Source organism: Engystomops pustulosus, chromosome 5 (genome assembly GCF_040894005.1).
Source record: "Engystomops pustulosus chromosome 5, aEngPut4.maternal, whole genome shotgun sequence".
In the NCBI taxonomy this organism is placed as follows: domain Eukaryota; kingdom Metazoa; phylum Chordata; class Amphibia; order Anura; family Leptodactylidae; genus Engystomops; species Engystomops pustulosus.
In genome coordinates, this window is record NC_092415.1 from 139,506,372 (window position 1) to 139,533,450 (window position 27,079).

Here is a 27,079-nt window from a genome sequence, read left to right on the forward strand (position 1 = left end):
GCAATGTCAGGAGTGTTGGCGCACGGACAACTTAGTTCCAAGTCCGAGATATAGTGATGACTGTACGTCCAGCTTCATACAACAATCCTCGAAAGTTCATAAATACTTCATAAAAGTATTTTGTCTTATTAAAAATTCAGACAGCGGTATATTAGCACATGGAACATGCAGACATCACAGTGTTACTCGCATGACTTGATGAAGGAATATTTTCTGAAACGCATAGGCGAGGCATGATGCCTTGATGAAGGAATATTTTCTGAAACGCGTAGACGAGTAACGCTGTGATGTATGTTCCATGTGCTAATATACCGCTGTCTGAATTTTTAATAAGATGAAATAAACTTCTACGTTTTATGAACTTTCGAGGATTGTTGTATGAAGCTGGACGTATATTCATCACTATAAGCTCAGTTTATTTTTTTTTATGTGCTGGGTGGGCTGGCTGTATGCTACTGGGGGCCTTGCTTACTATATACTGGAGGCTGTGACCAATGCATTTCCCACCCTCAGCTTATATTCGAGTCAATAGGTTTTCCCAGTTTTTGGTGGAAAAATTAGGGGTCTCAACTTACTCGGGTCGGCTTATACTCGAGTATATAAGGTATTTAATAATTTATTGACCAAAGTATGCACAGATTTTCCATGGAAAAGAAAGAACATTTACCACTTCCTCATGGGGTGCTATTAGTTGTTAAGGTATAGACATTCTTAAATCCAATGAACATTCACTAAGGCTAAGGAAGAATAAGGACTTTACCAGTCAGTGTGAAAAAGTTCCTCAGCAATCGCACCCTCAGGTTGGTCTGTCTACTGGAGCTGCATCATACATCTACCTAAACATGTGATAACTGCTGCTCAAGCACAGAACAGGAGCTACTATGTTTGTAATACAGATGAATTGTGATTGCATTCCCCTTCAGGAGGTTCTTTTGTCTTCTAAAGTTCCTCTGATCAGAGCTGCCATATTCCTGCTGATAGCCTGTACAGCTGATGCCAGGGAGGATGTACTTGTAAAAGATGAGTGAGGCGGATCAGATTCAGCCACAGATGGAGTGAAATAAAAATGCAGCTGAAAATTGCTGCCTATTTATGCTGCTGGTTTTCTTTGCTCAGTAACCCTGCAGTGTTTATCCTGTGCATATAACACAGCAGATGTTTCAGTCTGTGGTGTCTGTTTTTATTTACTGTAGAATTAACATGATTTTCCCATGAAAGAAAATTCTCACATCTCAACCCCCTAGTGATGTTAACACTGTAAAGATCATTTTAACCCCTTACTTTTTAATGTTACTCAGTGTTATTGCTGTTTAGCTCCTATCACTCCATAGGCTGCTCAGTGCAAAATTCCAGGGTGCAGGTGAGGTCTCTAAGCAGACACCTTAGGATCCATCTAGTTCTGTGGGGTGACAATATGGTTAAAATATCAGGGTACTGGTGTATATACACTTTCATCTGGCTTCTGACATTGTACTTGCACATTGACACATAGAAAGAGAGATGTGACAGATCAGAGATGCATGAAATGTCTGTTACACAGAGGCATGACAGACAGAGGCTGACAGACTTTTACACTCTTACACTTTTAGCCCTGCTACATCTCTGTTCTTACATATATGTGCCTGCCCCCCTTCCCCCAGATCACTTATCTCCTTGTAGTTTGCAGTGTCTCTGCTCACCATCTCTTGGCAGGAAATGAATCGTTGATTGTCTCTGAGCTCCGTGCAGGGGGCTTGGCTACAGGTTCAGAGCAGAAAGACACAGAAACTCAACAAGCATGGCTGTCACACAGAAATCCAAGATGGTGGCCCGACCCTAAAGTCAGAAGTTACAGTGTTGTGTCTAGGGGCAACTGAAGTTGTGTACACCAGGACTGATAGAGACGGGTTATATCTGTAAATGCTGTATTTTTTGTTAATAACAGTGAATTAGAGTGTGTTATTTTGTTATAAGGGTCTAACTCAACAGCTGAAAAACAGCCCCATACTATTATCTATTACTTTTACACATTTTTTTTAATTAGAATTTTTATTCGTCAGTATGACCAACCAAGAAACATTACAGCTGTATCCAGACAAAAAAAAACTGTAACATCACCATCATAAAATTCAAATACATACCGTTGATACCAGAAGGTTACATACGGTATATAAGAAAACATATCCATGTTCTCACTATCTGACTTGAAATCAGAATAAACCTTTCCCATTTTAGGTCAATTAGGATTACCAAAATTATCTATATTTGTCAATTGGCAGAATGAGAGATTTTTTTTAAGGAAATATTATTAGTTTCTGCAAAGTCAGAAAATTACATATATTAATGATGATGCCATGTCTTTGGAAGCTTCTGATAAGATGTTGCCATTAGACCTAAAAGCCACACCTGTGGATTTATTTTAAAGCACACCTGAAATACACTGCTGCTTTCTGTAACATCATGGAGAATGTGAAAGAAATCAGCCAAGATACCAGGAAGAGAATTGTAACTTGCAGTCTTGAAGTCTGGTTCATCCTTGGGTGCAATTTCCAGAAACCTGAAGACGTCTCATACATCTGTACAAAAAATGATATGCAAGTACAAACAAGATGGGAACACTCTAGCCATCATACTGCTCAGGTTCTGTGTCCCAGATGAACGTGCTTTGGTCAAAAATATGCATATTAACACAAGAACAAAAGCAAAAGACCTTGTGAAGATGCTATCTAAAGCTGATAAGAGTGTGTCATTATCCACAGTGTAATAAGTACTGTATTTACATGGGCTGTAAGGCCACTCTGCCAGGAAGAAGCCATTGCTCCAAAAGAAACATAAGGCAGAATGTTTGCAGATGCATGGAGAAACAAAGAGGTTACTTTGGAGACCTGACCTGTAGTCTGATGAAACTAAAATTTGACTATTTGACATAATGACTATTGTCACATTTGAAAGTAAAGTGCTTTCCAGTCTGAGAACATCACCCCAGCTGTGAAATGCAGGGGTGGCAGCACTGTGTTGTGGGGTGTTTTGCAGCAGGAGGGACTGGTGCACCTCACAAAATAGATGGCATCTTGAGTAAAGAACATTGGGGCTTATTTAGTAAGGGTCGCCGATCGCACTTTTGTCAGTCTGTTAGACATTTTTGGGATTTGCGCAGCTTTGACAGGTATTTAATGGGTTTGCGCAGGGACTGTGTCGCACACAGGCAGGCCATCGGACAATCTGACTGATTCGGACTAAGCGCAGGATTTAAGTTTTAACTTGTGTTGCAAGACAATGCACTTACATGCACCAGGAAGAGGAAGGTGAACTCCGGCGGACCTGAGCGGGGAAGCGACACAAGCAGGATTTCGGGTGCATGATCTTGGTGAAATTGGCAAAGATGAATAGTCAGGTACCAGCAAGGCAGCCTACAAACATGGCTCAGTTATACTGGTTATATCTGAAATGGGCCCAAATTCCTACCAGTTGTGAGAAGCTTGTTATAGTCTTGGGTCAAACATTTTGGATAATCTCTTTCTCTATCGTTCTGGCATTTGGAAAATATAAATAATTTTACTAATCCTAATTGACCTAAAATGGGAAAGCTTTGTTCTGTTCATATGTGTCTTTTTATATCATGTATGAAAACTTCTGGTATCAACTGTATCTACACTACATTATATTACAAAGAAAGTTGAGACCACATGCAATCCTCAGGTCAGTGAGAACCTTTTTCACGCTTAGTCTCTGTTGTAATAAGTCACACACACACACCCCAACTGAGGTATTCCTAATGATACCTTTCTATCTACTATTCTATCACTGCCTCTACCTAAACTTTAAATCCTACCTAACTAAAATCTTTATCTATTCTTTATCCAGATTAACTTCAGAGGCTACTGGGCGGTGGAGTAGTGAGGATATACCACACCTCTGTAACCTCCGATGTCTTACCTACATGCGAGGCCCTGAAGCTCTCTTCCAAAAAGAGGAAGATGTTACTGTGCATGCTTGGGCAAAATTTAACAGCCGAAGAGTGCTGCAGGGCCTTGCAAGGAGGTAAGGCTATAAGGGTGTGGAGTAGACTTAGCCCTGGCATTCAGCCGGGCTTCTCAACACCCTAGTACCTCTGAAATTAATCTACATAACGGATAGATAACGTTTTTAGTTAGGTAAATTTAAAAGTAGGTAAAGGCAATGTAGGGCTTAGCAGATAGATAGGAAATTACCATCAGGTAGTGCAGTCCTGATGGTAGGTTTCCATTAACCCTAGTCATATACAAGTTGCTGAACCTCTGCAATATGTCCTTAATGACCACTAGTATGGTCTCTCTTCCTCCTTTAATTATGCAGCAAATTTTAAGTGGACACTGTGCATCCATCAATCCCATATTCATCCATCATCTATTGTGAAACCTAATTCGTCATATTTCCAGTAGCCGTACACTATAAAAAAAAATTCATCATGAATTATTTTGTAGAAATGACTTCAGTAATAAGCAGGTTTTAGAGCTTAATGAGTCAGACATTTTTCCTTTTAATGTTGCATACCAAGAGCACCTTTTATATTTTTTCCTTAAGTTAACTGTGAAAAAGCTTGTGTTTATCGTAAGAGCCTTCCATAGATGACATTCACCACTATCAAAAGCAGACTGTATTACATACCAGTAGTTATATTTTATAAGTTATCAGACCCCCTAGTGTTCAAGTACACTAGAGGGGTTAGTATAATAGTATAAAATAAATAAATACGTTTTTAAAAATGCATATATACACAAATACAATGATAAACATGTAAGGTATCCTCTGCTAAATGTCTGATCTATCAAAATAAAAAATAAGAATTATCCCATATGGTAAATGCCATAATGGTAAAAAAAATGTCCAAAATCGCAATTTTACCTCCCAAACAAGTTGAATAAAAGGTCATCAAAAGGTTGTACAATTGTCAAGATGAAAAAGTTATGGGTGTCAAAACTATGATGAAGAAAAACTTAATTACAAGGTATTAAGAGATAAAATAACTTATATTTACCTCATGTGCCATTCCCATTTTCCCATGGCACCACCCGTCACTGCAGTGGCACTGTTTCTTTATAGAGGCCGGCACTTATTTCCTGGCTACTGCCACATGCCTGATGCACATTGAAAGAGATGCTTTATCAGGCACACGGGTCGGACGGGAGCGCCTGCCCATGTAAACAGTTGAGCTCAACAGTGACGGGCGAGTACAAGATGTTTATTGTTTATATAGCCTTCCTCCCCGACAGTACTGATTGGTTATCCAGGCATTGAAAAAAATGTACAAAGAAATAACCAAACTATATAAATTTGGTACCTCAGTGATTGTTCTAGCCCAAATGATGTGTCAATTGTAAAAACATTGGCTTATTTTTAATGTTGTGCACTTCATAGAATAACAAATATGGTGGTTCTAATAAAACGGGTGATTTGTGGGGCGCTAATGCCTTACAAAATTTTGAGTATGATACGATATCGGGAAAAATATCACGATGCTCGATACCGATACGATACTTTTCACAGAAAGATAAAAGCATTATCTGAAAATTTTCAAAATGTTTATTAAAATACTCAAAACTCTACTTGTGACTGCATTCACACACTCCATTTTTAAATGCAACTCAGGGGCTGCAGGGAGGAGAAGACCTAAGTGCTCGTGACCGGGAACAAGGCACTCATTTCTAGGCAGGAAACAATGCAGAACACATGTTGCTTATTCCTGATCACTAGTGTTTTAGGTCTAGACACATCTCAATCTGGAAAAGCTCCTCCCTTCTACTTTAATTGTGTTTAAAAACACAGTGGCCCAGATTTACTATTGCTTCTACGCTAGTTTTCACAGGGAGTCGGGCCGGGAGGAAGACTTGAACGCCTGGCCCGCCAAATTTACTGTAGTCTCAGCCAGAGACTACAGCAAAAGATTCCGCCAGCTCCGATCTGGTCTACAAATGAGAGGCCGGAGACTTTTGGTGAATATTGCCGCAGGACCGCTGGCTGGTGGAATTTTAATACTAAATCTACAAGGTAAACCACAGCTCTAGGTAGGCAGCAAACCACCCAGATGACACCATCAGTAGATGGTCTGGAATTGGTTAACATGACAGGTTACACAGGATCCACTATTTGCACTAAATAATGGTTACAGATCACTGCACTCCTCTCCCCCCTGCACAATGAACTCTGAACTCTTTCTTAGGTGGTCAATGGTGACTGGAACTTTGTACCAATTTTTTTTTTCTTTTTTGTGGATTTTCCTTCTTTTGAAATCTGGCATTAATCTGGCAAATTAAGTCTACTGCATTTTTGTGACACAAAAATCACAACCTGTCAAGCTTCAGCGGTAGTGGTCCCACTGAACCACCACAGACGATGAAGTAAACCAACAGCTGGGACTGGAATCTAAGTAAGGCACCCAGTTTTCCCCAGAGCCAGCCGCAAAGTGGGTTGAACTTGCTGCGGCTTGGTACCACCAGGTCGTTCCAAAAGGTTTGCTGTGGCAGCAAAAGCGAGGTACAAAGATGTTTAGCAGAATCATAGGGGACAGGCAGCACGGGATCAGAGTCGTAGCAGTAGGTCAAGGCAGGCAGGCAGCGGAGGAGCGTAATCAGGAACGGAACCGGGGTCACAACGGGAAAACACAATAAAAGCACAGGGCATGGAACACAGCTTTCTCTAAGGCACAGAGGATGTAGATCCAGCAGGGAACACAGGAAGGGTCTGGGAATTTAATGGAATCGGCGCGCACGCCCTAGGAGCCGGGAACACGCACGCTGGCCTGCCGGGGCAAACGTTGAAGGAAGGAAAGGTGAGAGACGTGGCGGGTTTCCAGGGAGGGAGTACGGGGTCGGAGGAGCACCCGTGACACAATCCATTCTAATCTTTTTCCTATGCCGACAGGGGTGGTTGGAGTTTTTATCTGGCGCAATACAAGAAAACTAAGTCACAGCAAACTTTTCTGTGTCACACAAAGGCACCAATGTGCGAAAAAAGTAACAATATGGTACACAAATGTGACAAATTCCCCCAATGTGCTATTTTTAGGTCCATGTGACTGCTATAAAACAAATCTCTAAGGTGATCAATACCAATAGGCGTTTTTATCAGCTGTGTTGTCTTTTTAACTGCCGAGCAAACAATCCCCTCCATTCTTACCTACAAGATTACCAAAATCATGTATAGCAATTAAAGGGGTTGGCCACTTAACCTCATGTTATTTTGTAATGTGTGTAAGTGTGGGGGGCAGGATAATAGGTAATTTACCAATATACATCTATTAAGATCTGCACCGTTTTTTTGATATTTAAAATAAAGCCTCATGTACATGTATGTGTGCAGGCTGAGACGTGTGGTCGGTCCTTTCAGTAGTAGTAGTGGAGTGTAGGTGTTCCACAGGCTACCACAAGCAAAGTGCTTCATACATCTAATAAAAAAAGAAAAATAAATACTAAAAACCATAAGGAATGTGAATTGCTATAACATAAGGAAGACAACCATGTCTACATGAGATGACCCAGAAGAAAAATTGCTACAGTCTACAACAGGACTGATAGTCTGCTGACAGTGAAACTGAGCCTATATAACTCTTCAAAAAGGTCCTTCTGGACTATGGAGGCGGACTATGGACTAGGTGGCTAAAATCCATTACTAAGACCGAACTCTCCTGTATGATCGCTTCTTGCTATTTAATAGATGGATAAAGGTCCTTCTGGGTTAAGGGAAATAGTCATTTCTATATGAGCAGCTAAACCCCATATGTCAGAAGGACCTCTCCCACATGACACCTAGCCACTGTATAGTAGATTGTAAAGGCCCTTCTGGACTATGGGACTATGGGTACCAGTTGGTCCTGTAGTCATTGTTACAAACTGAACCATATAGAAACAAAAATGTTAATTTACTGTGAAGCAGCACTAAAAACTCTGATAGATCAAGTCCAGACTGATAAAGGAATTAATGGTCCCTCCTAAATATGAAAAATAGATAGCTTCTATAGAGTCTGCTAATTCCCATGACTGAGGATGACAGGTCCCTCTGAGTTATGGGAAATAGCCAATTCCCTGTGAGCTGGTTAAATACTATAACTATTCAGGACCTCACCACTAGGAGCAAACAGGTTCTTCTCAGTCATGGGAAAGAGACAGCTCCTGTGGAGCCAGCTAAATCCCATGACTGGGGAGGACCAGGTCCCTCTGAGTTATGTAATATAGTTACAACTGTATCTTGTCACATGAAGTCACAGCAAGTTTCCATGCAGAATGGGGAAGAGTAGAAATCCATGGTTAAAAGCTGTAATTTCATCTGATCAGATACATTCATACGTTGTATACATTGCAGATGTAACAGATGTACCAACCTTAGATGACATCAACTTGGCAACGTGACTTGAAATGCCCAATGATGTTACAGAGTAATCGCTCAATGTTCCATATAGCAGCATGTCATAGGACTGAGACAGGAACAAGGAGGCAGGGCAATGCATAAACCACTGAACATGCCAGGCCTCATTGGACTCACATGATGGGATTTGCATACAAGTTTACAATTTTCTCACATTGCAGCCATGGAAAGGAAACATTTAGGGATACGGGAAATGATTTTTAATTATAGATTTTAATGAAGTATTTGGCAGGTTCTCTTTAAATGCTGTTGTTTTCTTTAAGAGGACAAGGTGAAGAAAGGATCGGTCTCAATCTTTTGGACACAATTTTATTGCTCCTTTTTGTTATTTCTTTATGTTGCCATTTGTCCTGATAATGAGTCAAATATGGTTACTTTCTCCAGAATCCAGTGTACACTCAAATAAGTTTTCCTTCCTTCACTGCCAAGGTTTCCCTCTCAAGTTCAAGGATGTGGAGCTACTGCTCACTGAAAAGAGTATTGTTCACAAGTGATACAACTTAGCGCTAATGACAATGTAACTGAGAATGTAATGAAGTACAGCACAGTATATAGATTATCTCACACACAACAATTTCTTCTGTTCTGTGTAGATGTAAGGCCTTCCATTACTAAAGCTGCGATCGCTTGATAATGCATTGTCCAGCTGGCAAGAAGAATCTCCATTCTCAAATGTCTTGGAGAGGAATGAGAGATGTCAGACAAGTGATCCTGGATCCTGATGCTTCACGGAAGAAGCTTAAGGTAAGGTGTCTTTTGTGTGGTTACAAATCAAACAGCCAAATACTGTATATATATGAATTTTGCTATGATATAGAACCAAAGTAGGGGTAGTCACAGGACTCGTTCACATGAAATAATGCTATATAACTTCCGTTCTAGGAATCCTTGCATGAAGTAGAAGACAAATACAGAAATGCAATGGTGTCTATCACACACCTCAACAATGAGAAAAGAAATCTCAGGTATCAAGTGGATCATTTAAAAGATGTTATTGGAGAAATGGAGGAAAAGTTACTGGAGAGTCAAATACATAATAAAATCCACTTAAAGGTAAGGTGTACCTAACAAAGAGCTCTGTCTGAGAATAAAATACACTGGCCCACATTGTGAAGGGATTTATCTAGTAGAAGATATGACCAATTACATTGCCAGCCATAGTGAGAGTACCATTGTAAAACGACTTACTACTGTTAACCCATGATAATGCTCTAATAAATCCCACAGAGCGATTCCTCTCAGGCTCATCTTCTAAATATTGAATCAACTAGGAAGATACATTCAAGCAGCCAAATTAATGTCACACTGAATTTAAGTGGCTGTATACATCTAACCAGAGCCCCCTGTCTTAAAGGGCCCCCTGCATGTGGACTTTTGTGGGCAGAGGATGTATTGCTCCTTTAATGCCCCTTGGTTGGTGAGGATGCTTATCATCTATCTCCTGTCTATATATCATCTATCCGTCCAGTTATCTTTCTCCTATAATTGGTCTATTTCCCATCTATATATCTGTCTATATAACCATTTATCTATCTAGCTTTTTGTCTATCTATATATCTTCTATTTTACCTATGTATCTCCTATCTATTATCTATCCATCGATCTTCTACTGTATTTATTTATCTCTCCTATCTATCCATCTTCTATCATCTATCTCGCTATCTATACATCTATAAATCTACTATCTATAAATCTCTCTCTTCCTGGATATTTATCTTCTATCATCACTCTGCCTATCATCTGTCTCATATAAAATTTTCCCACAGTCCCATATTACAGATACTGTACTTACTATACTACTGGGTGTAACTACAGAGTGTTATTATTGTGCAGGACTGAAGGAGCCTCTTACTGACTGTGACTGTTTGTAAAATAGTTTTATTTCAGGGCCCCACTTTTAGTTTTGCCCAAGACCCCACTTTGTCTAAAACCGGCCCTGCATCTAACTAAGACTCTTACTGAAACAGAAGCTTTGCGACCCAGGATAGTATAGGATTTATATCACAGTCAATTTGTAGAAGAATAGCGTTGTCAGTCAGTATACACATGAGGAAATTAGTATAAAAACAGCATTCGGTTGTAGTTTCTACCATAGTAGATATGATGATTAATATATTTGAGTGATATATTTTTCTTCTTATTTGACTAGAGTAAACTGCAGTAATAAAAATCCAGCTGTCATTATGCTTTCTCTCTCTCATATTTACATGGTGTGGAGGTTTTACTGGTACATATTTTCTGTTTATTATTATGTGAAATATATTCCTGTTTAGATCTTGTTTTATGAATAGGAACTTCATATCCAACAAACCAAGTTGGAAGAGTGTGTTAAAAGCATTTACCGTAGGGATGAGTTTTACAGGTAAGATAATAAGGATGTATTTCAGAAGGAATATGATCCAGTAAAACAATACACCAATTTATCCTCCACTTATCTGCTGTAGACCTAGAAGCATACCTGACACACCTGTCATTATTCTTGTGCTGTTCTTTGTGTCCAAGGTAAAAAAAAAATATTGTCTGAACCGTTAATAATATTCGGATCATACATGTAATGGTTATTATCATAGTCACACCTCATACACAAACAGCTGATTATGTTGTATAACAATACTGACCCAATCCTGCATGTACTAACAGTACACAAAATTGGCTGTAATGATGTCACTTACCTGTGGTGGCGTTACTATAACCAAAGTTACCACTTTCTAGCCTTCAGCCTGTGTGTTACCAGGAGGGCTCTGATAAAGGAGACTGTACTAGTGTGGGAAGGCGGCTAATGACTAGAAGTCCAGGGTTTGCTACTTGCTTCCCCTTAAATACAGCAGGGCAAGACATGAACAATAGTGACCTTCTAAAGGGCATCATCCACTATGTTGTGACTGGAACTTGTCTTTCAGTAATACAATTTATTCCAGCATTTTATATCCATTTTGTTGCTTTCTAACAGAAAAATGGGATTGTTCCAGAAAATTCCTACTACCGTGATACGTCACAAAGGGCAATGACCGGAGTGATAGACAAAGCATCTACATCCCAACAAACCGGTGGTGGAGGCAGAAGTAAGTATATTTCCATTACGGAAATACATGTATATGCATCATTATTATCATGCACTCGCTAGCTTGTGCTTTTACTTGCATTATGTAAATTGTTGTGTTTCAGAGAATCTGTTATGACAGGTTTACTGTACCTAAGGACTTAAGTGGATTTCTGTACTACAGCTCCAGGTTGAATCTATTTCAACATCTGCTTTTGGTTACTGCATATGTGCCACAAGAATGTATTCAAGCTGCTATGTATTTCCCAATGTATAATTCACGATTCATATCTATTGCAGGGAATGTGAATTATATATCATTTTCCTATTTTTACACCAAACCACACACCACACTTGTCCCAGAATAAGGACAGGGGACATCTATATTCAATGTTGGACAACCTTGGCTTCACCAAAAGAAGTCTTTTTTGGGACCCACCCTTCATTATACTAGTAACATTACCAGACTACTTCTAACTGAAGTAAAAAAAAACATGCTAATGCTTTTGCACAGTATTAAGCACATAGGAGCAGATTTATGAGAAGCATCTAATATTAGAAAATGCAGAGTGAAGCAGATATATATATATATATATATATATATATATATATATATATATATATATATATATATAGCACCAGATGTATCAGTGGCTGATGCTGAATTATAAATCTGGTGCATGATAAGACCGCTTTATTATAGGTTGTCCACAAAAATCAGACTTGTATAATATGTTGCTTAAAATGATCATCAATTCTCTAATTTCATGTTTTGTTACATCATTTTATACAGGTGAAGATAAACAACAGAAAGATAATTTAAAGCAAAAGGATAAAGGTAGTTTAGAGCAGACCGTAAGTACCATAAGCAGACCACTTAAAATGTAACATACACAAAGCTTGGAATTGGAAGTGAATAACAAAACACTCCAAACCCATCAAGAAACTACATATTTAAAGAATAGCCGAACCTCTGGTAACACATTTGATTGGAGCTGGCACCAATTGTGGGGTTATCATTTACATGCCGAGGCAAAGACGCGATCACAGCCAATATGGCAACACATGCACGCATTGCTTGAAGGATATAAAAGATAGCACTCACAATCTGGGTGTTACCGGTGAATTAGTGGACCTATTTAAAGGGCCAGGCCAGGGCCGGCTCCAGGTTTAAGAAGGCCCCTGGGAAACCAAGCCTCGGTGGGCTCCTTTGCTATAGCACCCAAATTTTGTGTCAGAAAAGTGCCCTACGGCCCCACTTTTGCCCCCTCTCCTAACCCCACTATGTGTTTTACATGTTACCATGTGTTTGGCTGCTTTGAAAACCTTTTTCTTCAATGAAAGCATACGCTTTCAAAACATCCAAACACATGGTAACATGAAAAACACATGCGTTCTTACCCATACCTCCAAACACATGCCCAAAACACTGTGGGCTACATTTATCAGAAGTAGTGCAGCCTGTACTATGTACTAAGTGTCAACAACTTTTTTAATGCACTTCTAACATAATTCGGTTGAGTCGCAGTAATAAATATGGAGCAGGGTCCAACTCTGCACCAGAACACCCTGTTATGTGCATGATTTTGTGCTGCGGCGGACACACTTTATAAATGCATGTGTGAGCAGTTTCCATGTTCTTTTCAATGCAAAGTCAGACAGAAAACTGGCACAAACACTTTAATAAATGTGGGCCTTGTGTGAACGCACCGTCAGGGTTAATGTTTTAAAGGAAGCATCGATAGAATGGCAGCAGGGACATAGTTGGGAAGCAAGGTGACCAGGCAAGTATAGTTAGGTGGTTGTATATGGGAAAGAGATGGGAGGTCAAGAGGAAGGGAGAGGCGGAAGCGGTGGCACCCAGGTATAATGGCAGGCGGAAGAAAGTGGGCAAAAGAAACATAACTGACTCAGATTCGAGACTGAAAGGGTTAACTGCACACACAGGGCTTGAATCCTACCATGCTGTCCTCCTTGGAAGCCTCCTCAGCGAGGTCACAGGGTCACCATACATCACACAGGAGTGGACTTTGCTTCCTGCCTGTTTCCGTCTGAATAGCTGCTCCTCCGAACATCTGATAACGCTGAGGCCGACCCGAACAGCGCTGTTGGCTGGAGGCCCTGAGTGCTCAGTAAACCACACAATGGGAGGCCCGGCCGTGGCCCGTACGGGAGTGCAGTGCACGGCTGCAATGCAGACAATGATGATGCAGAGAGTAACCGCTATATCCCTGAGACACCCCTCCCCTGCCTGCAGTGGGCCCTGCCAGCACCAGTGGGCCCCGGCACTTTCCCAGGTATGCCGGGTGCTGAAGCCGGCCCTGGGTCAGGCACTGATTGCAGGTGTTCAGATTCAGGTCTGGATCCACAAACTAGTTGGACTCAAACACTGAAGGGTCCACTCATGACTACAGATCACCATTTCAAAGAAGATTTAAAGGAACAATACTTTCTTAAAGACAAATATAAAAACTAGTGTACAAGCCCTGATGAATCTCCCCCCTCCAATATCTTCATGGATTTAGTTTGCTGTTTATAAATGGTTTGTCAAGGCCATGCTATATAGAGGTATCCAGCCTTATTTAAAAAAAAAAAAAAAAAAAAACGAAAAATACATGTTTAACACCTGTACATTTATCTGTACATTTATCAGAATTTGTACATCCATTTTCTGGTGTACAAGTCCTGAAATAATCACAATTGCTAGCGAACCACCAGGACCTGAGATTATTGCTCTCTTCACACCAGCTCCACTCCTGGTAGGCATGAGGGGCATTAAGAGGGGGATTGCCATCGGTGCAGTGGGCTGGCCCAGGATGTGTTAACCCCACGCCTGTGCACTCGCTGCAATTAGCGGAGCCCCGTGATGTATCTGGGAGAACCAGAGGGACTGGGTCATACACCGACGTTCCTGACTCCTATGATAAGCATGATAAATACTGTACACTAACTGCCATTAGAACTGTTATATGTACATATAGATGCAATAAGTGTAATGTCCAAGCAGAATGTAATGTACTACATTGATAGTATTGTAGGAAAAGATTCACTCATTCATTGATAAGTCTACACTTTCTATATTTAGAAGTCATGGTGATGATTGTCTGATATGGCTACTTGTGTTTTAACTTTACATTGGATATGTTACATGTTTTTGTTTGGTTAATATATCTCATTAATTAGACCTCTTGAACAGGCATATGAAGACAAGACGGATTGGCCTTGTTTTTCCACTAACAAGTCTAGGAAAGAAATATGCAAATAACAGTTTCTGGGTGAAAAATGGTTTTTAAGTGTTTTTTACTTTGCCTCATACCACATGCGATGTCACAATAATAATATGCAAGGTACTAGTAGTACAGAGCAACCTATAAGTCATCGAAATCTGATGCCTCAGAGTAGTTAGGTTCCAGTCCAGTTTCTTTACTTTAGGTTATAGAACATATATGTAATTGTGTCATACCTGTGTTTTAGGATGCTTGGCTTCAACAACAAGTGACCAGATATAAAACTGAAGCAGAGAATGCAATAAAAGCTAAAGAACAAGTAAGCATGGAAAAGAGAAGACTTCAAAGAGAGGTGGGTACATATCAATTCCATATTTTGCTGTTCAGATAAATTGGTCACAAAGCCCAAAATAAACACACAAGCTACCATTATCTATAGGCACACAAGCTATTTATCTATGGCCCCTAGTGAGGAAAGGACTGACAGTGTAGATAGTAGGGCCTACAAGGTGTTCTGCAATGTAACATTTACATTACAGTTGGACAATGTGGCTTATGGGGGAGACAGTGTGGCGGTGGTACATGAGTTTTCTTAATCCTGGAGCCAGCCCTGCTCATGAAGGATCCCTCACTCATATGTCTATATGCATAATATAAGTGGTAGCGGCAACCAGAAGAGGAGGGGGCTGGAGGAGATTGGCTTATTGGATCCTCATACTTAAAGAGAACCCGATGTGAGAGATGTTTCCTTATATGGACAGTGACATCACCGGGTCCCCCTACTCCTGCTGAGCGACGTATGTGCTTAGCAGCTGGGGCTCCGGGATGCAATACGTTGCATCTGCTCCCTATAGGCTACTATTGTCACCCATCAGGCTACATCTTTGTATCCTGCCCTTCTCAGCAGATGCAACATATGTTGGTCCAACAGAGGCAACAACTAAGCCTCTAAGTGTATGTCAATGTATACGCTCAGCAATACGTTGGGAGCTTTCCCGACATATACACTGAATATATACAGAAATGCAATGTGAAACCAGATTTTTTTTTTTTTTTTTACTATTAAAAATGCTCTCAACGCTACATATTATCCCATTTTACCAACTGCAGTTATAAAACGGATGATTTTTTTCCCCACAGCTCCGAAAAGCTATGCACAAAATGGAAGAGATGGAAATGAAAAACAGTCAATTACTGAATAGAAAAGAGAAGACGAAAAGTGTGACAAGTCATTAAAAGCCTCCTAATATACTAAAGGAAACATTCATACGAAAAGCAACCGCCAGAGTCAGCTAAACACCAAGGCCTTGATTGCAGTGCAGTTTTTCATGCATTTTCCAAGATTTATCCTTTTAACCCCTTAAGGCCGAATCCAGTTTTCACCTTCCCGACACTGCCCATATTTACAAATCTTCCCTGTGTCACTATAAATGGTTATAACTTTGGAACGCTTCAACATATCAAAGTTATTTTTAAATTGTTTTCTTGTGACACTTTGTACTTCATGTTTGTTGAAAAATTTTGGTGGTATGTTTTGCATTGATTTTTTAAAAAACAGATATTTGGTAATTCCCAATTTCTGAAATTCTAAATGTTCTACTTTTTAAACACATAGTCATGACATGAAAAAAACTTGATAACTAACATTCACCGAATGTGGACATGGCTTTTTATGCATCTTCTAATTTTTGTAGGATGTTATGGGGCTTTGAACTAAGTGCGATTTTTCATTTTCATAAAAAAAGCAAAATCCTGCTATTGAGGGACCTGCTCAGATTTCAAGTCACTTTGAGAGGCCTAAATAAAAGTAAAACCCCATAAAATACCCCATTATGGAAACTACACCCCTCATCATATGTAAAACAACTTTTACGAAGCTTGTTAACCCTTGTTAACAAAATCAGGTGCAATTTTAAAATTCTAATCTTTGTGTCTAAACGTAGGTATTTTTCACAAAATGCACATATTCTCAGTGGATAAAATACCAAAACGCTCATATGGGGTATAACAATACCCCATATGAGGTGGTAAACTTCTGTATGGGCACACGCCAGGGCATTGAAGGAAGCTGCGCCATTCAGAGCAGATTATGCATTGTCCCTTTTTATTGGCTATACAATCTTTTTTTTGGGGGGGGGGCAATTAGGACAAATAAGGGCTTCTGTGACATTAGATGCACTTTTCAAATACTTACCTTATATACTCGAGTATAAGCCTAGTTTTTCAGCACAAAATTTGTGCTCAAAAACCCTAACTCGGCTTATACTCGAGTCAACTAAAAACAAAGACAAAACTCGCCTTTCTGACGTCACCCATAGGTCCTCTTCTGTCTGAGACAGAAGAGGACCTATAGGGGATGTCGGAAAGATGAATTCAGTGTTATTTTTTTTCCTACTACAGGGGCTGGGCAGGCTGCATGCTACAGGGGTTGGGCAGGCTGCATGCTACAGGGGTTGGGCAGGCTGTATGCTACAGGGGCTGGCAGACTATATACTGGGAGGCTGTAACCAATGCATTTCCCACCCTCGGCTTATACTCGTGTCAATAGGTTTTCCCAGTTTTTTGTGTTGAAATTAGGGGTCTCGGCTTATACTCGGGTCGGCTTATACTCGAGTATATACGGTAATTTTAGTGGGTCATTAGCTTATTGAAGAAAATCGTCACTTTTGTTTTATTTTCTTTTTGTACTTTTTGGGGGTCGTACACCGTAGAATATAAATACTATATTATATTTATTTTATAGATCACTACGATTATGGTGATCCTCATTTATATAGTTTTTAAATATATTTTAGAATTTTACTGAAAGAAATATAATATAAAGAAAATCTCATTTGTTTTTGTATTGTCATCTTTTTGGAGATATAACTTGACAGAGCTGGTTTAGGGCTTATTTGTTATGTGTCGAATTGTCCTTTTTGGTGCACATAACTTTTGTGGTCACTATTTGGAACATTTTTGTAAAGGGATTTTATGAAAAATTAACATTTCTGGCAAGTTTTTCGGGTTTCTTTCTTACAGCGTTCACCGAGCAGGTCCAATAATGTTACCAATTTATTTTACAGATTGTTACAGATGCAGAGATACCAAATATGTTTTTTGTACTATATTAAATGTGTTGAGAGAATGTTGGTGTTTAGGGGACTTTCACTTTAATGAATTTTATTAAAAAGCATTTAAAAATGTTTTTTTATTTTTACAGTTTGCTTGAACAAGCAATGCTCTGATCACTTGTTCCAGCTCTTATTCGTATAACACAGTGTAATACAGATTCTGTGAAGGCTCAATGTGTTACAGCCTGATAGGAGGAAGGACCCAGCTTGCTCAGAATATCGAGCAGCCCTGGGGTCTGCCAGTGCTCCAAGGCTGCCATTAGAGCCACAGATCCCTCTGGTAAGTAGAAGCACCTTATATGCAGCGGCCATGCATGACCTTGGCTTGTGTGGGTTGTAATATACAGCTGACAACCGTAGCTTCTGGCACCGGCTCCATTTGGCCGCCAATGGCAGAAGCAGGATGTAGTAGTACGTCATGATATGGCAAGTCGGTAAGGGGTTACAAAAGTATTTTCCTTTAAACTTCTTTGTGAACTCTCCCATCAAAATTAAGCCTGAGGCACCATGACTGTGGTAATCTTTTAAAATTATGCTAATGCTCCGGGGGTGTTTCCAGAGCCACTCAGTAATGTCTTTTCACTTGTTACAATGAGCAGAACATGTCTCCTTCTCCCTCTGCATGTGTTATTATGCAGCAGCAGGAAATGCAGGGGGAGGGGAGACCTGCACTGCTCATTGTAATCAGGGAAAATACATCAGACAGGGGCTCTGGGAACACCCCCAGACTCAATAGCCTGAACTTTTATTTTAGAAGGAAACATGCCATGGATAACAAATATAAGAAGATTACTACAGTCACAGTGCCTCTTACGTATCTTGTATTGTAAACCCTTCAAAATTTACAATGTAAAAAAAGATATTGGGCGATGTGATTATATTACCAGTTGTCAATTTTTCTTTTGTTTCTTATTTTTAGGTTTTTACTGGGGGTCCACATGGCCCCATTAAAGTACATTAAAGGCATGATACTTTTTGTAGTGTATTTACCCTTTCCAGCAGACAGTTCCGACAGGGCAAGTTGTGGCCTGTTGTACAGGGAGTGTAAGCAGTGAAACGTCTACAAGCACATCTCCCGAGAGAAGGGAGCAAAGAAGAAAAAAAGATTGTGCGTTTCTCTCCCGCCAAAACAAAAAAATATATTTGTTCATAACTTGGAGATAGTCCATAACTATGAGTTCCCAGTTACAAGAAAGGGTTAAAGGGTTCAAGTACCCTTTTAGCCCGCGTTCTAATAATCTAGCTTAGGGAGGAACCCAGTCCACCCTAATATTAAGCCTAACCGCCCCAAGTTTGGTATGGGGCGAGAGGTAGCGAGGTACCCTACCCTGATGATTGGAAGCAATGGCAATTGTTGTGCCATCTTCCAATCAAAAGTTATGGGGTTCTAATAAAAATAAGACACTGAAGGTACCTCTCTGGAGGGAGGAGGAAATGCAGACCCCCCCCCCCATGACCTCACAGTCAGGGGGTGGAGTCAAAAACACTGGGTTTAAATTATTGAATCTGGAAAGCAGCCCTGCTCAGTCCTGGGAACTTTATCATCCTTAGAAGGCTGCCCAGAAATCCCCATGCTGTGTTAACTGTAATAAGCCTCTGCTTGTAGCCCTAGAGAATCTAAGTTTCCGAAGGGATTACATTAGCAGGTCCTTTAGTGATTGCATGTTCTGTGTGAATTACCAGTCTGCATTGTCTGTATGGATGAGGTGCCTACGGCCTTCTTAGTATAGGTATCTCGGGGGTGGCGGCATTGAGTTTGTCTGGGTCTCGGGGAGTAAATTTAACAAAGAGACCATTTTGCGCAAGTGGGCAAGCTTAAGTGCCAAATTCTGGGACTCCAGAGTAGGTGCATGCTGTGATTAAATGCAAGAGAGTTCATCACAGACCACATTTATCAAAAGCAGTGGATATGTGCAGTTTGCCTGTGGAGTGTGCTGAGTAATCAAAACCGTCCCACTGTCTTCATTTATCTGGCGCATCCTGTACTGCTTTGGAAGTGTGCACCAACTTTTTTGGTGCACCTTTAACAGAGGAGCACATTTACTAAAAACAGTGCTGTGTAGTTTGCAGAGGGCGCCAGATTCATGAATTGTAGTGACCGTTCTTCATGAATATGGCGCTCCCTGAACTGCTTTGACAGAGTGCACAAACTTTTTTTTTGGTGCACCTTTAACATACGGCGTGTGACACACTTTTGTCAGACTTTGCATGATAAATGTGGGGCACAGTCCAACTGTGCACTGGAATACCTCATTCAGTGAAGAAATTTGCGTCACATGTAGAATAGTGCAGCCACATTATTTCTTTCTGATGCAGTTTGTAACACTATTGAAATTGAAAGCTGTACTCTACTCTGAGATATTTGCATTAATAAAGTGTTCTTTGATTTAAAAAAAAGTGCAGACACAACTCAAAAGGGTTTGGTGCACCACATGTGGCACGGACAATACCTGAGCAAGCAGTTTGCACATGAAAGAACGTGCAGAGCCTGACAGAAAACGGCGCTTCGTAATTGTGCCATACTAGGGTCCTTGGTGTGGTAAAATGTCAGGCTGCCTATCCCACCATACTACACACACACACTAGTAAACCAGGTACAGTGTGATTATATACCAGGCACAGCACATATCATACTAGAAAAGGTTGAAAAAATTCTACACATCATTCTATCATGTCTAACCTATAATCCTAGATCCATAGGAAGGCAAAAAACAAACAAACCAAAGATCAATGCCAATCGAAGGAAAAATAGAAGATGACACTTACTGGTGAAGAACCCATGACAGCACCATAAGAGAGAGGAGCCACCTCCTTGGGAAACCTGGATCAAAGTTTTAAATCTCCTCTTCCACCACTGAGCTAGAAGGCACTGGTTAATATGAGTCCAACAACTAACTATGTGATGTATTGGACGGTGTAAGATAAGATAAGACAAGATAATCCTTTATTAGTCCCACAGTGGGGAAATTCACAGCGTTGCAGCAGCAGAGAGGGTACAGAGAGTGAAGTACAAACTATGACAACAACAATATTAGGGATAAATGAACAAAAAGAAAAGGGGGATAAAAAGACAAAAAAGAGACAAGCAATGATCGACAGTTTGATGTTTAGTCTGTGGATGGGACCTGCAGGGACTGGTTAGGTGGGGGGCGCAGGTTACTTCTGTTTGGGCCTTGTTTGTTGAACAGCCTGATGGCAGTGGTACATACGCCACCCACCTTACACAACATATTTAAAAAATTATTTTTAAAAAATGCAAGTAAAACAAATCCCAACGGTTGGGAATTTAAAGGGTGCAGTTGTAGATTAATGTTTAACCAATCGTTAATAAGTGTAATTTCCCCTATCACCCATATCAGCACCAGGAGAGATTTACCCAAAGAAAAATGTTTTACTCTAGGATCACTAAATGTAGAAGACTTCTACCAAACTATATATTTGGTCTTTTCCACCTACTTCTGCTGCCTTTACAAATTAGGTCATGGAGCTGTTATTCCTTTCTGCATAAGAAGTCACCGTGTAGACCTAAAGAAACTGAAGCTATCGGAGATTCACAGGCTAAGGAAATAGCCCACCAAGAAATGGAGAGCTTGCTGCCCTTACAACCCTTATTAGTACCAATAAAGGGGGGAACAAAACCCCAAATGTAGAATGCATACAATGACACTTTATTAGATCAATTAAAATAAATCTATTTAAAAAGACAACATACATAGAAAGGTCCAGCAATGGTCAAATAACTAAATATACATAATAAATTACCTGTTTCATGTCCCATACATTGATAATGTGATGAATAATATTTTATGACATGTTTTTTTAGTTTGTGGTGTTTTATCTATTCTGTGCTACATCTTGGCAATCCTGCCCTGAACTTTTCCCATTGTATACTATAGCCAATTTCCAAGATGGTGCCGAGTTGTGCTGGTGCTAACTGCACATGTGCCGCCTATGTCACTTCTGGTGGGCGGGTATTCTGGGTGTGATGTACAGTCATGGCCATAGGTTTTGAGAATGACACAAATATTATGTTTTCACATGTCAGATGTTTTTATCACATACAGAAATACAAGTGCAATCATATTATGAGTAACAAAAGCTTTTATTGACAGTTAGAATGAGTTACTGCAGCGAGTCAGTATTTGCAGTGTTCTTCAGGACCTCTGCAATTCTCCCTGGCAGCTCTCAATCAACTTCTGGACCAAATCCTGACTGATAGCAGTCCATTCTTCACAATCAATGCTTGCATTTTGTCACAATTTGTTGGTTTTTGTTTGTCCACCCGTCTCTTGATGATTGACCACAAGTTCTCAATGGCATTAAGACCTGGGGAGTTTCCAGGCCATGGACCCAAAATTTCTATGTTTTGTTCCCCGAGCCATTTAGTTATCTTTGCTTTATGGTAAGGTGCTCCATCATGCTGGAAAAGGCATTGTTGATCACCAAACTGCTCTTGGACGGTTGGGAGAAGTTGCTCTTGGAGGACATTCTGGTACCATTCTTTACTCATGGATGTGTTTTTAGGAAAGACTGTGAGAGAGATGATTTCCTTGGCTGAGAAGCAACCCCACAGATAAATGGCTGCAGGATGCTTTACAGTTGGCATGAGACAAGACAGTCCACTGCCTGTACCTTCTGCAGAATATCAGTCTGTCCCTGATGTCCCTGATGTTTTTTTCTGGAGAGAAGTGGCTTCTTTGCTGCCCTCTTTGACACCAGGTCTTGCTCCAAAAGTTCGTGCAGATGCTCAGGAATGGCAAGCTCTGCACTGCTGATAGCCCGATCCCAAAGCTGAAACACTTAAGAGACAGTGTATACAGAAAGAGATATTTGCAGATTGGCTACTGCTTCGTTTTTTCCAACTAAATTAGCTTATCTCCGGATACTGAAATGTGACAAATGGGAGTAATGAAGATCATAACATATTCTTACAGGTTGCTATGGTGTTCTATTTCTTATTGCAGTAAAGTTCAATGTTCACAGGCATATAGAGTAGAAAGAAATGGCACTCACCACCTTCACATCTTCTTTAGGTATTTATTTTTATATACTCACAAAAGCATAGCAATGCTGTTCAAACAAAAGGGAGTGGAGGACAAAAGGTGCAGGATATCACAAAGCCTTTAAACGACGGCCGTTCCGCGCTAGAATGTACTTCATCCGGTGTGTTTGTGTGTGACTTAAGAGACAGTCCTGGTGCTTGCTGGTCCTTCTTTGGCGCCCTGGAGCCTTTTTGGCAACAATGGAACCTCTCTCCTTGAATTTCTTGATGATGCGATAGACTGTTGACTGAGCTGCGATCTTTCTAGCTGCGATACTCTTCCCTGTTAGGCCAGTTTTGTGCAGTGCAATAATGACTGCACCTGTTTTTTTTAGAGATATCAATGGTTAACAGAAGAGAAACAATGATGCCAAGCACCAGCCTCCTTTTAACACCTTGCCGACCGAGGACGAGCTATATCTTCCTTGCACGGCAAGGCGTGTATGGAGAGAGCTCACGAGCTGAGCTCTCTCCATACACAGCGGGTAATGGCTGTATAAAACAGCCAACACCCGCCTGTCACTGCCGCGGTCGGTGCTGAGAAGCTGAGCGATCGCCATGACATGATTCTAGGTCAAGGAGCGGGAACGACCTGCATCCTATGACATAGAATCACATCAAGGTGCGGAAAGGGGTTAATTGATCTAATAAAGTGTCATGTTATGCTTTCTACATTGTTGTTTCCCCCTTTTTTGTGGTGTTATTTGATTTTGGAAATAATCAATTTGTTTTGGTGGGAGTACATCAAGTCTGTGCCCCCTATTACTTGTATTGGTGGTTAACCATTATAAGTACCAAGAGACTGCTGAATTTTCTAAACTGTTTAGTTTGTTAAAGAACTTCTTATCCTTTTTTCGGCTAAAGAATAGAAGAAGGATTATCTCCTAGGATAGGTGAAATTTAGATACTACCTTTGGTAGAAATGACTTTTCTGAGAGTGATCCAGTTATCTCTAATATCTGTACAGTGGCCCACAATTATTATGGTGTTTGCACCAGTTTTCTGTCTGCCTGTGCATCACAATTATTATAGTGACTCAACAGGATTGTGTTACACGCTCTATGTTAAAGATGCGCCAAAAAAAAGTTGGTGCACACTTCCCAAACAGCGCAGGGTGTGTCATATTAATGAAAACCGTGCACCAGTGTTCTGCATTCTGCACATTAGTGAGGAAAGCTGCATCTTGTGCTCCTTTTTTTTTTTTACTTTATAAATTTTTATTTATAATTTAACATATACAGAGTATAAAGGATACATTCAAGTTATGTATGTGTACATAAATCCGAAGGTACAGACATATTATATTAAGGTATATTCTGAACAGTAGCTATGACTTCTTGTTCACTGATAACATGACATATCATAGATTGTATACATCCTCTCTAGTTGTTGTATCATTTCCTTCCTTCTATATAATCCCCCTGTGGGGGTCATAGAAGTGTCTAATTTTTTTTTTTACTGCTTAAGTTTGCTGCTTTTGCCTTCTTTTGCGATTACGTCTCGTTCCCTTGACTCTGTGAAAATAGTAAAACTCTACAAACTAACCCCTAAACGGGGGTTCAATGACTAAACCTAGTCAAACTAAACAAGCAACAAAGGGTCTAATTAAAATTTCTCCTCCTTACCGAGGGAGGAGATTCTTATTATTATACTCATATGTGTCTGCATTATACTTGTGTCATTATCCAGGAAACATTGGTTTTTCCATTAAGGCCTTTATTAGTCAACTAACTGCTGTTCTCTCTAACATTCCTTAGTCTGATAGACCTGTTATGCTCGGGTCTAGCCTAGGAAAAGTTTTTAGCCAAGGCTTCCACATTTTATTATATTCCCCTATAGAATTATTCCTTAGGGCCAACATTTTTTCTAAAGAACAATATTCCGCTACTCATTCAATTAGGTTGGTAATTTTCGGGGGGGAAAGGGTTTTTTCCAGTTTCTAGCGAGGAGAAGCTTTGCTGTTAATAGTATATGTCCCACCACCTTGCGTGAGCTCTTGTGAATCTTCCATATACCTATGTTTAGGAGGGCTAGTGCAGGTCTAGGAAAGATTTGTTTTACTGCCATTTTTGAGCATAACTCAAACACATCTTTCCAAAAAGAACTTATCGCTTTACAGTTCCAAAACATATGATGTAGTGTACCTACTCCCCCGCAGTTTCTCCAACAGTCTTCTTTAGAGCCTGGAAATAGTTTAGCTATTTTGCTTGGAACCATATACCATCTAGTGATTAGTTTATGTTGTACTTCCATTAGTCTGGCAGATTTAGAGGCCTTGGAAGACCAATAGTTTGCTTTTTTCCACTCTATATCGGAAATTACTATGCCTAGGTCCTTCTCCCATTTGTTTAAAGCGGATATTCTCTCCGGAGCTTGAGCGGTCCTAAACGTATCGTATATGACTCTTGTTTTTTTAAATGCTTTACAGGGGTGCCTTCTAGATATTTTGCCATATTCATCAGTATAGAAATTTTTGGGCTTTTCTTTTTTTTTTTTTTTATAACTTTCTTTTTATTGATTTTGTTCATAATAAACATAAAAAGGATGTACATAAAGCATATTACATGTACATAGATAATTTGTATACATTGTTTGATGTCTAAAAAAATAAAGTATACATGTCACGTTTATATGCTACATTCGTATTAAGTAGTTGAGTTATTTGAAAATAATGTAAGAGAACATATATAAAAGAAGAACTAAAAAAACACATAACAAAACAAAAACCTGCTTATTGATTTACAGAAAGTGTGGTATTTGACTCAATGAAGATATTACATATATAGTTTATCAGAATATGTAAGTTTACATATTATGCATGGAGGCATATCTCGACCAGTTGTCCCAATTCTTTGAGGAATTTTTCCTAGTTTCTTTATGGTTTGCTAATAAGGATTCCATACAGTAATTGTTATGTACAATAGCTAGGATTTGATGAATAGAGGGAAGCGTTGTGGAGTTCCAATTTTTGGCTATTGAGTTCCTTGTGGCATTAAGTATATGTGATAATGTAGTTAAATAATTAGTAGGTATATTTTCTAGTCCTAAAGATAATAGAGCTACTTCTGGTCCCCATGGGATATAGTATGGGATAATTTCTTTAATTTTTGTTTGAATTTATTCCCAGAGGGGTTGTATTTCTTTGCAATTCCACCATATATGTAGTAACGAGCCTATTTCTGTGTTGCATCTCCAGCAAATGTTTGATCTTGATGGGTACATTAGAGCTAGTCTGTATGGTGTAAGATACCATCTGTATATCAGTTTTCTTGAAGTTTCTTGATGGTTTGTGCAGCTAGAGGTTTGGGATGTAACGTTTAAGGCATGCCTCCACGCATTTTCATCATACATCAATCCCAGTTCCTTTTCCCACTTTATCTGGAATGGAAGTTTTGAACTATGAGAGAGTGTTAAAATTTCTCTATACCCTCTACTAATACCTTTGGTACGTATGTTTCTGTTAGAGAAGAAGGAACCATATAGGGTGTTTGTCTTACTCATGTTTAAATTTAATTTTTGTAGGATTTCTCTAAGTCTGAGGTATTTAAAAAAATCATGTTTAGGAATTTTGTAGGTATTCATTATATTTCTGAAAGTGTTTAAGGTATTGTTTGTGCTGAGTTGGCCTAAAGTTAGTATACCTGCTGTTATCCATTCTGAGAAGTCTATTTTGGGTAATAGTTTTTGTATGGTTTCCATGGGAAGTTCAGAGTATTGTAAAGGAATTAGTTTTCTCGTGGGGTACGGTTTGATCCATATTTTTAGTCCTGTTTTTATTGTAGGTGATGGGCATTTAGGAATTTTGTTTGTAATAGCGACTTGCCACATTAGGTGTGTTATATTTGTTTGTTTTAGCATACTCGTTTCCATGGATACCCAATGTTTTGATGAATCTTCTATCCACCAAGATTTGAGTTGATCTAGAAGAGTCGCTTGGAAATAGGTGTGTAAGCATGGACTATTAATACCACCTAGATGACTAGGTAGAGATAGGGTTTTGAGTGCAATTCTAGGTTTTTGTTTTTTCCAAATGAATTTTTGTAGTAGTTGTTGTAAGCGTTTTATTGTGGAGGGTGGAGTATGGATGGGTAAATTACGGAAAAAGTATAGAATTTTTGGTAATATTAGCATTTTTGTAGCTGATATTCTTCCCAGCCAGGATATTGGGTAGGAAGAGAACATTTCTATGTCTTTTTGAAGTTGAGTTATTAAGTGGTTATAATTAGTAGAGATTAGTTTATTTATGGGGTATGTTAAGGTAATTCCTAAGTATGGGATT

The 27,079-nt window shown here is 39.6% G+C and overlaps 1 protein-coding gene across 1 annotated transcript; it reads left to right on the forward strand.

Moving 5' to 3' along the window:
• The first annotated feature begins 8,833 nt into the window (after nucleotides 1–8,833).
• On the forward strand, nucleotides 8,834–21,889 carry LOC140133252 (leucine-rich repeat flightless-interacting protein 2-like). Its single transcript, XM_072153218.1, has 6 exons — nucleotides 8,834–9,123; nucleotides 9,262–9,432; nucleotides 11,330–11,441; nucleotides 12,213–12,274; nucleotides 14,894–14,998; nucleotides 15,787–21,889. Exons 1-6 carry the CDS (start codon nucleotides 9,013–9,015, stop codon nucleotides 15,880–15,882), a joined length of 657 nt encoding a protein of 218 aa, XP_072009319.1. The 5' UTR covers nucleotides 8,834–9,012; the 3' UTR covers nucleotides 15,883–21,889.
• The last annotated feature ends 5,190 nt before the right edge of the window (nucleotides 21,890–27,079 follow it).

Bases quoted from the DNA above. Each gene is read 5' to 3' on its own strand.
- LOC140133252 (XM_072153218.1), top strand. From the start codon at position 9,013: ATGCATTGTCCAGCTGGCAAGAAGAATCTCCATTCTCAAATGTCTTGG. The intron at 9,433-11,329 runs GTAAGGTGTACC...GCTTTCTAACAG, and splicing joins ATAATAAAATCCACTTAAAG to AAAAATGGGATTGTTCCAGA. The intron at 14,999-15,786 runs GTGGGTACATAT...TTTTCCCCACAG, and splicing joins AGAGAAGACTTCAAAGAGAG to CTCCGAAAAGCTATGCACAA.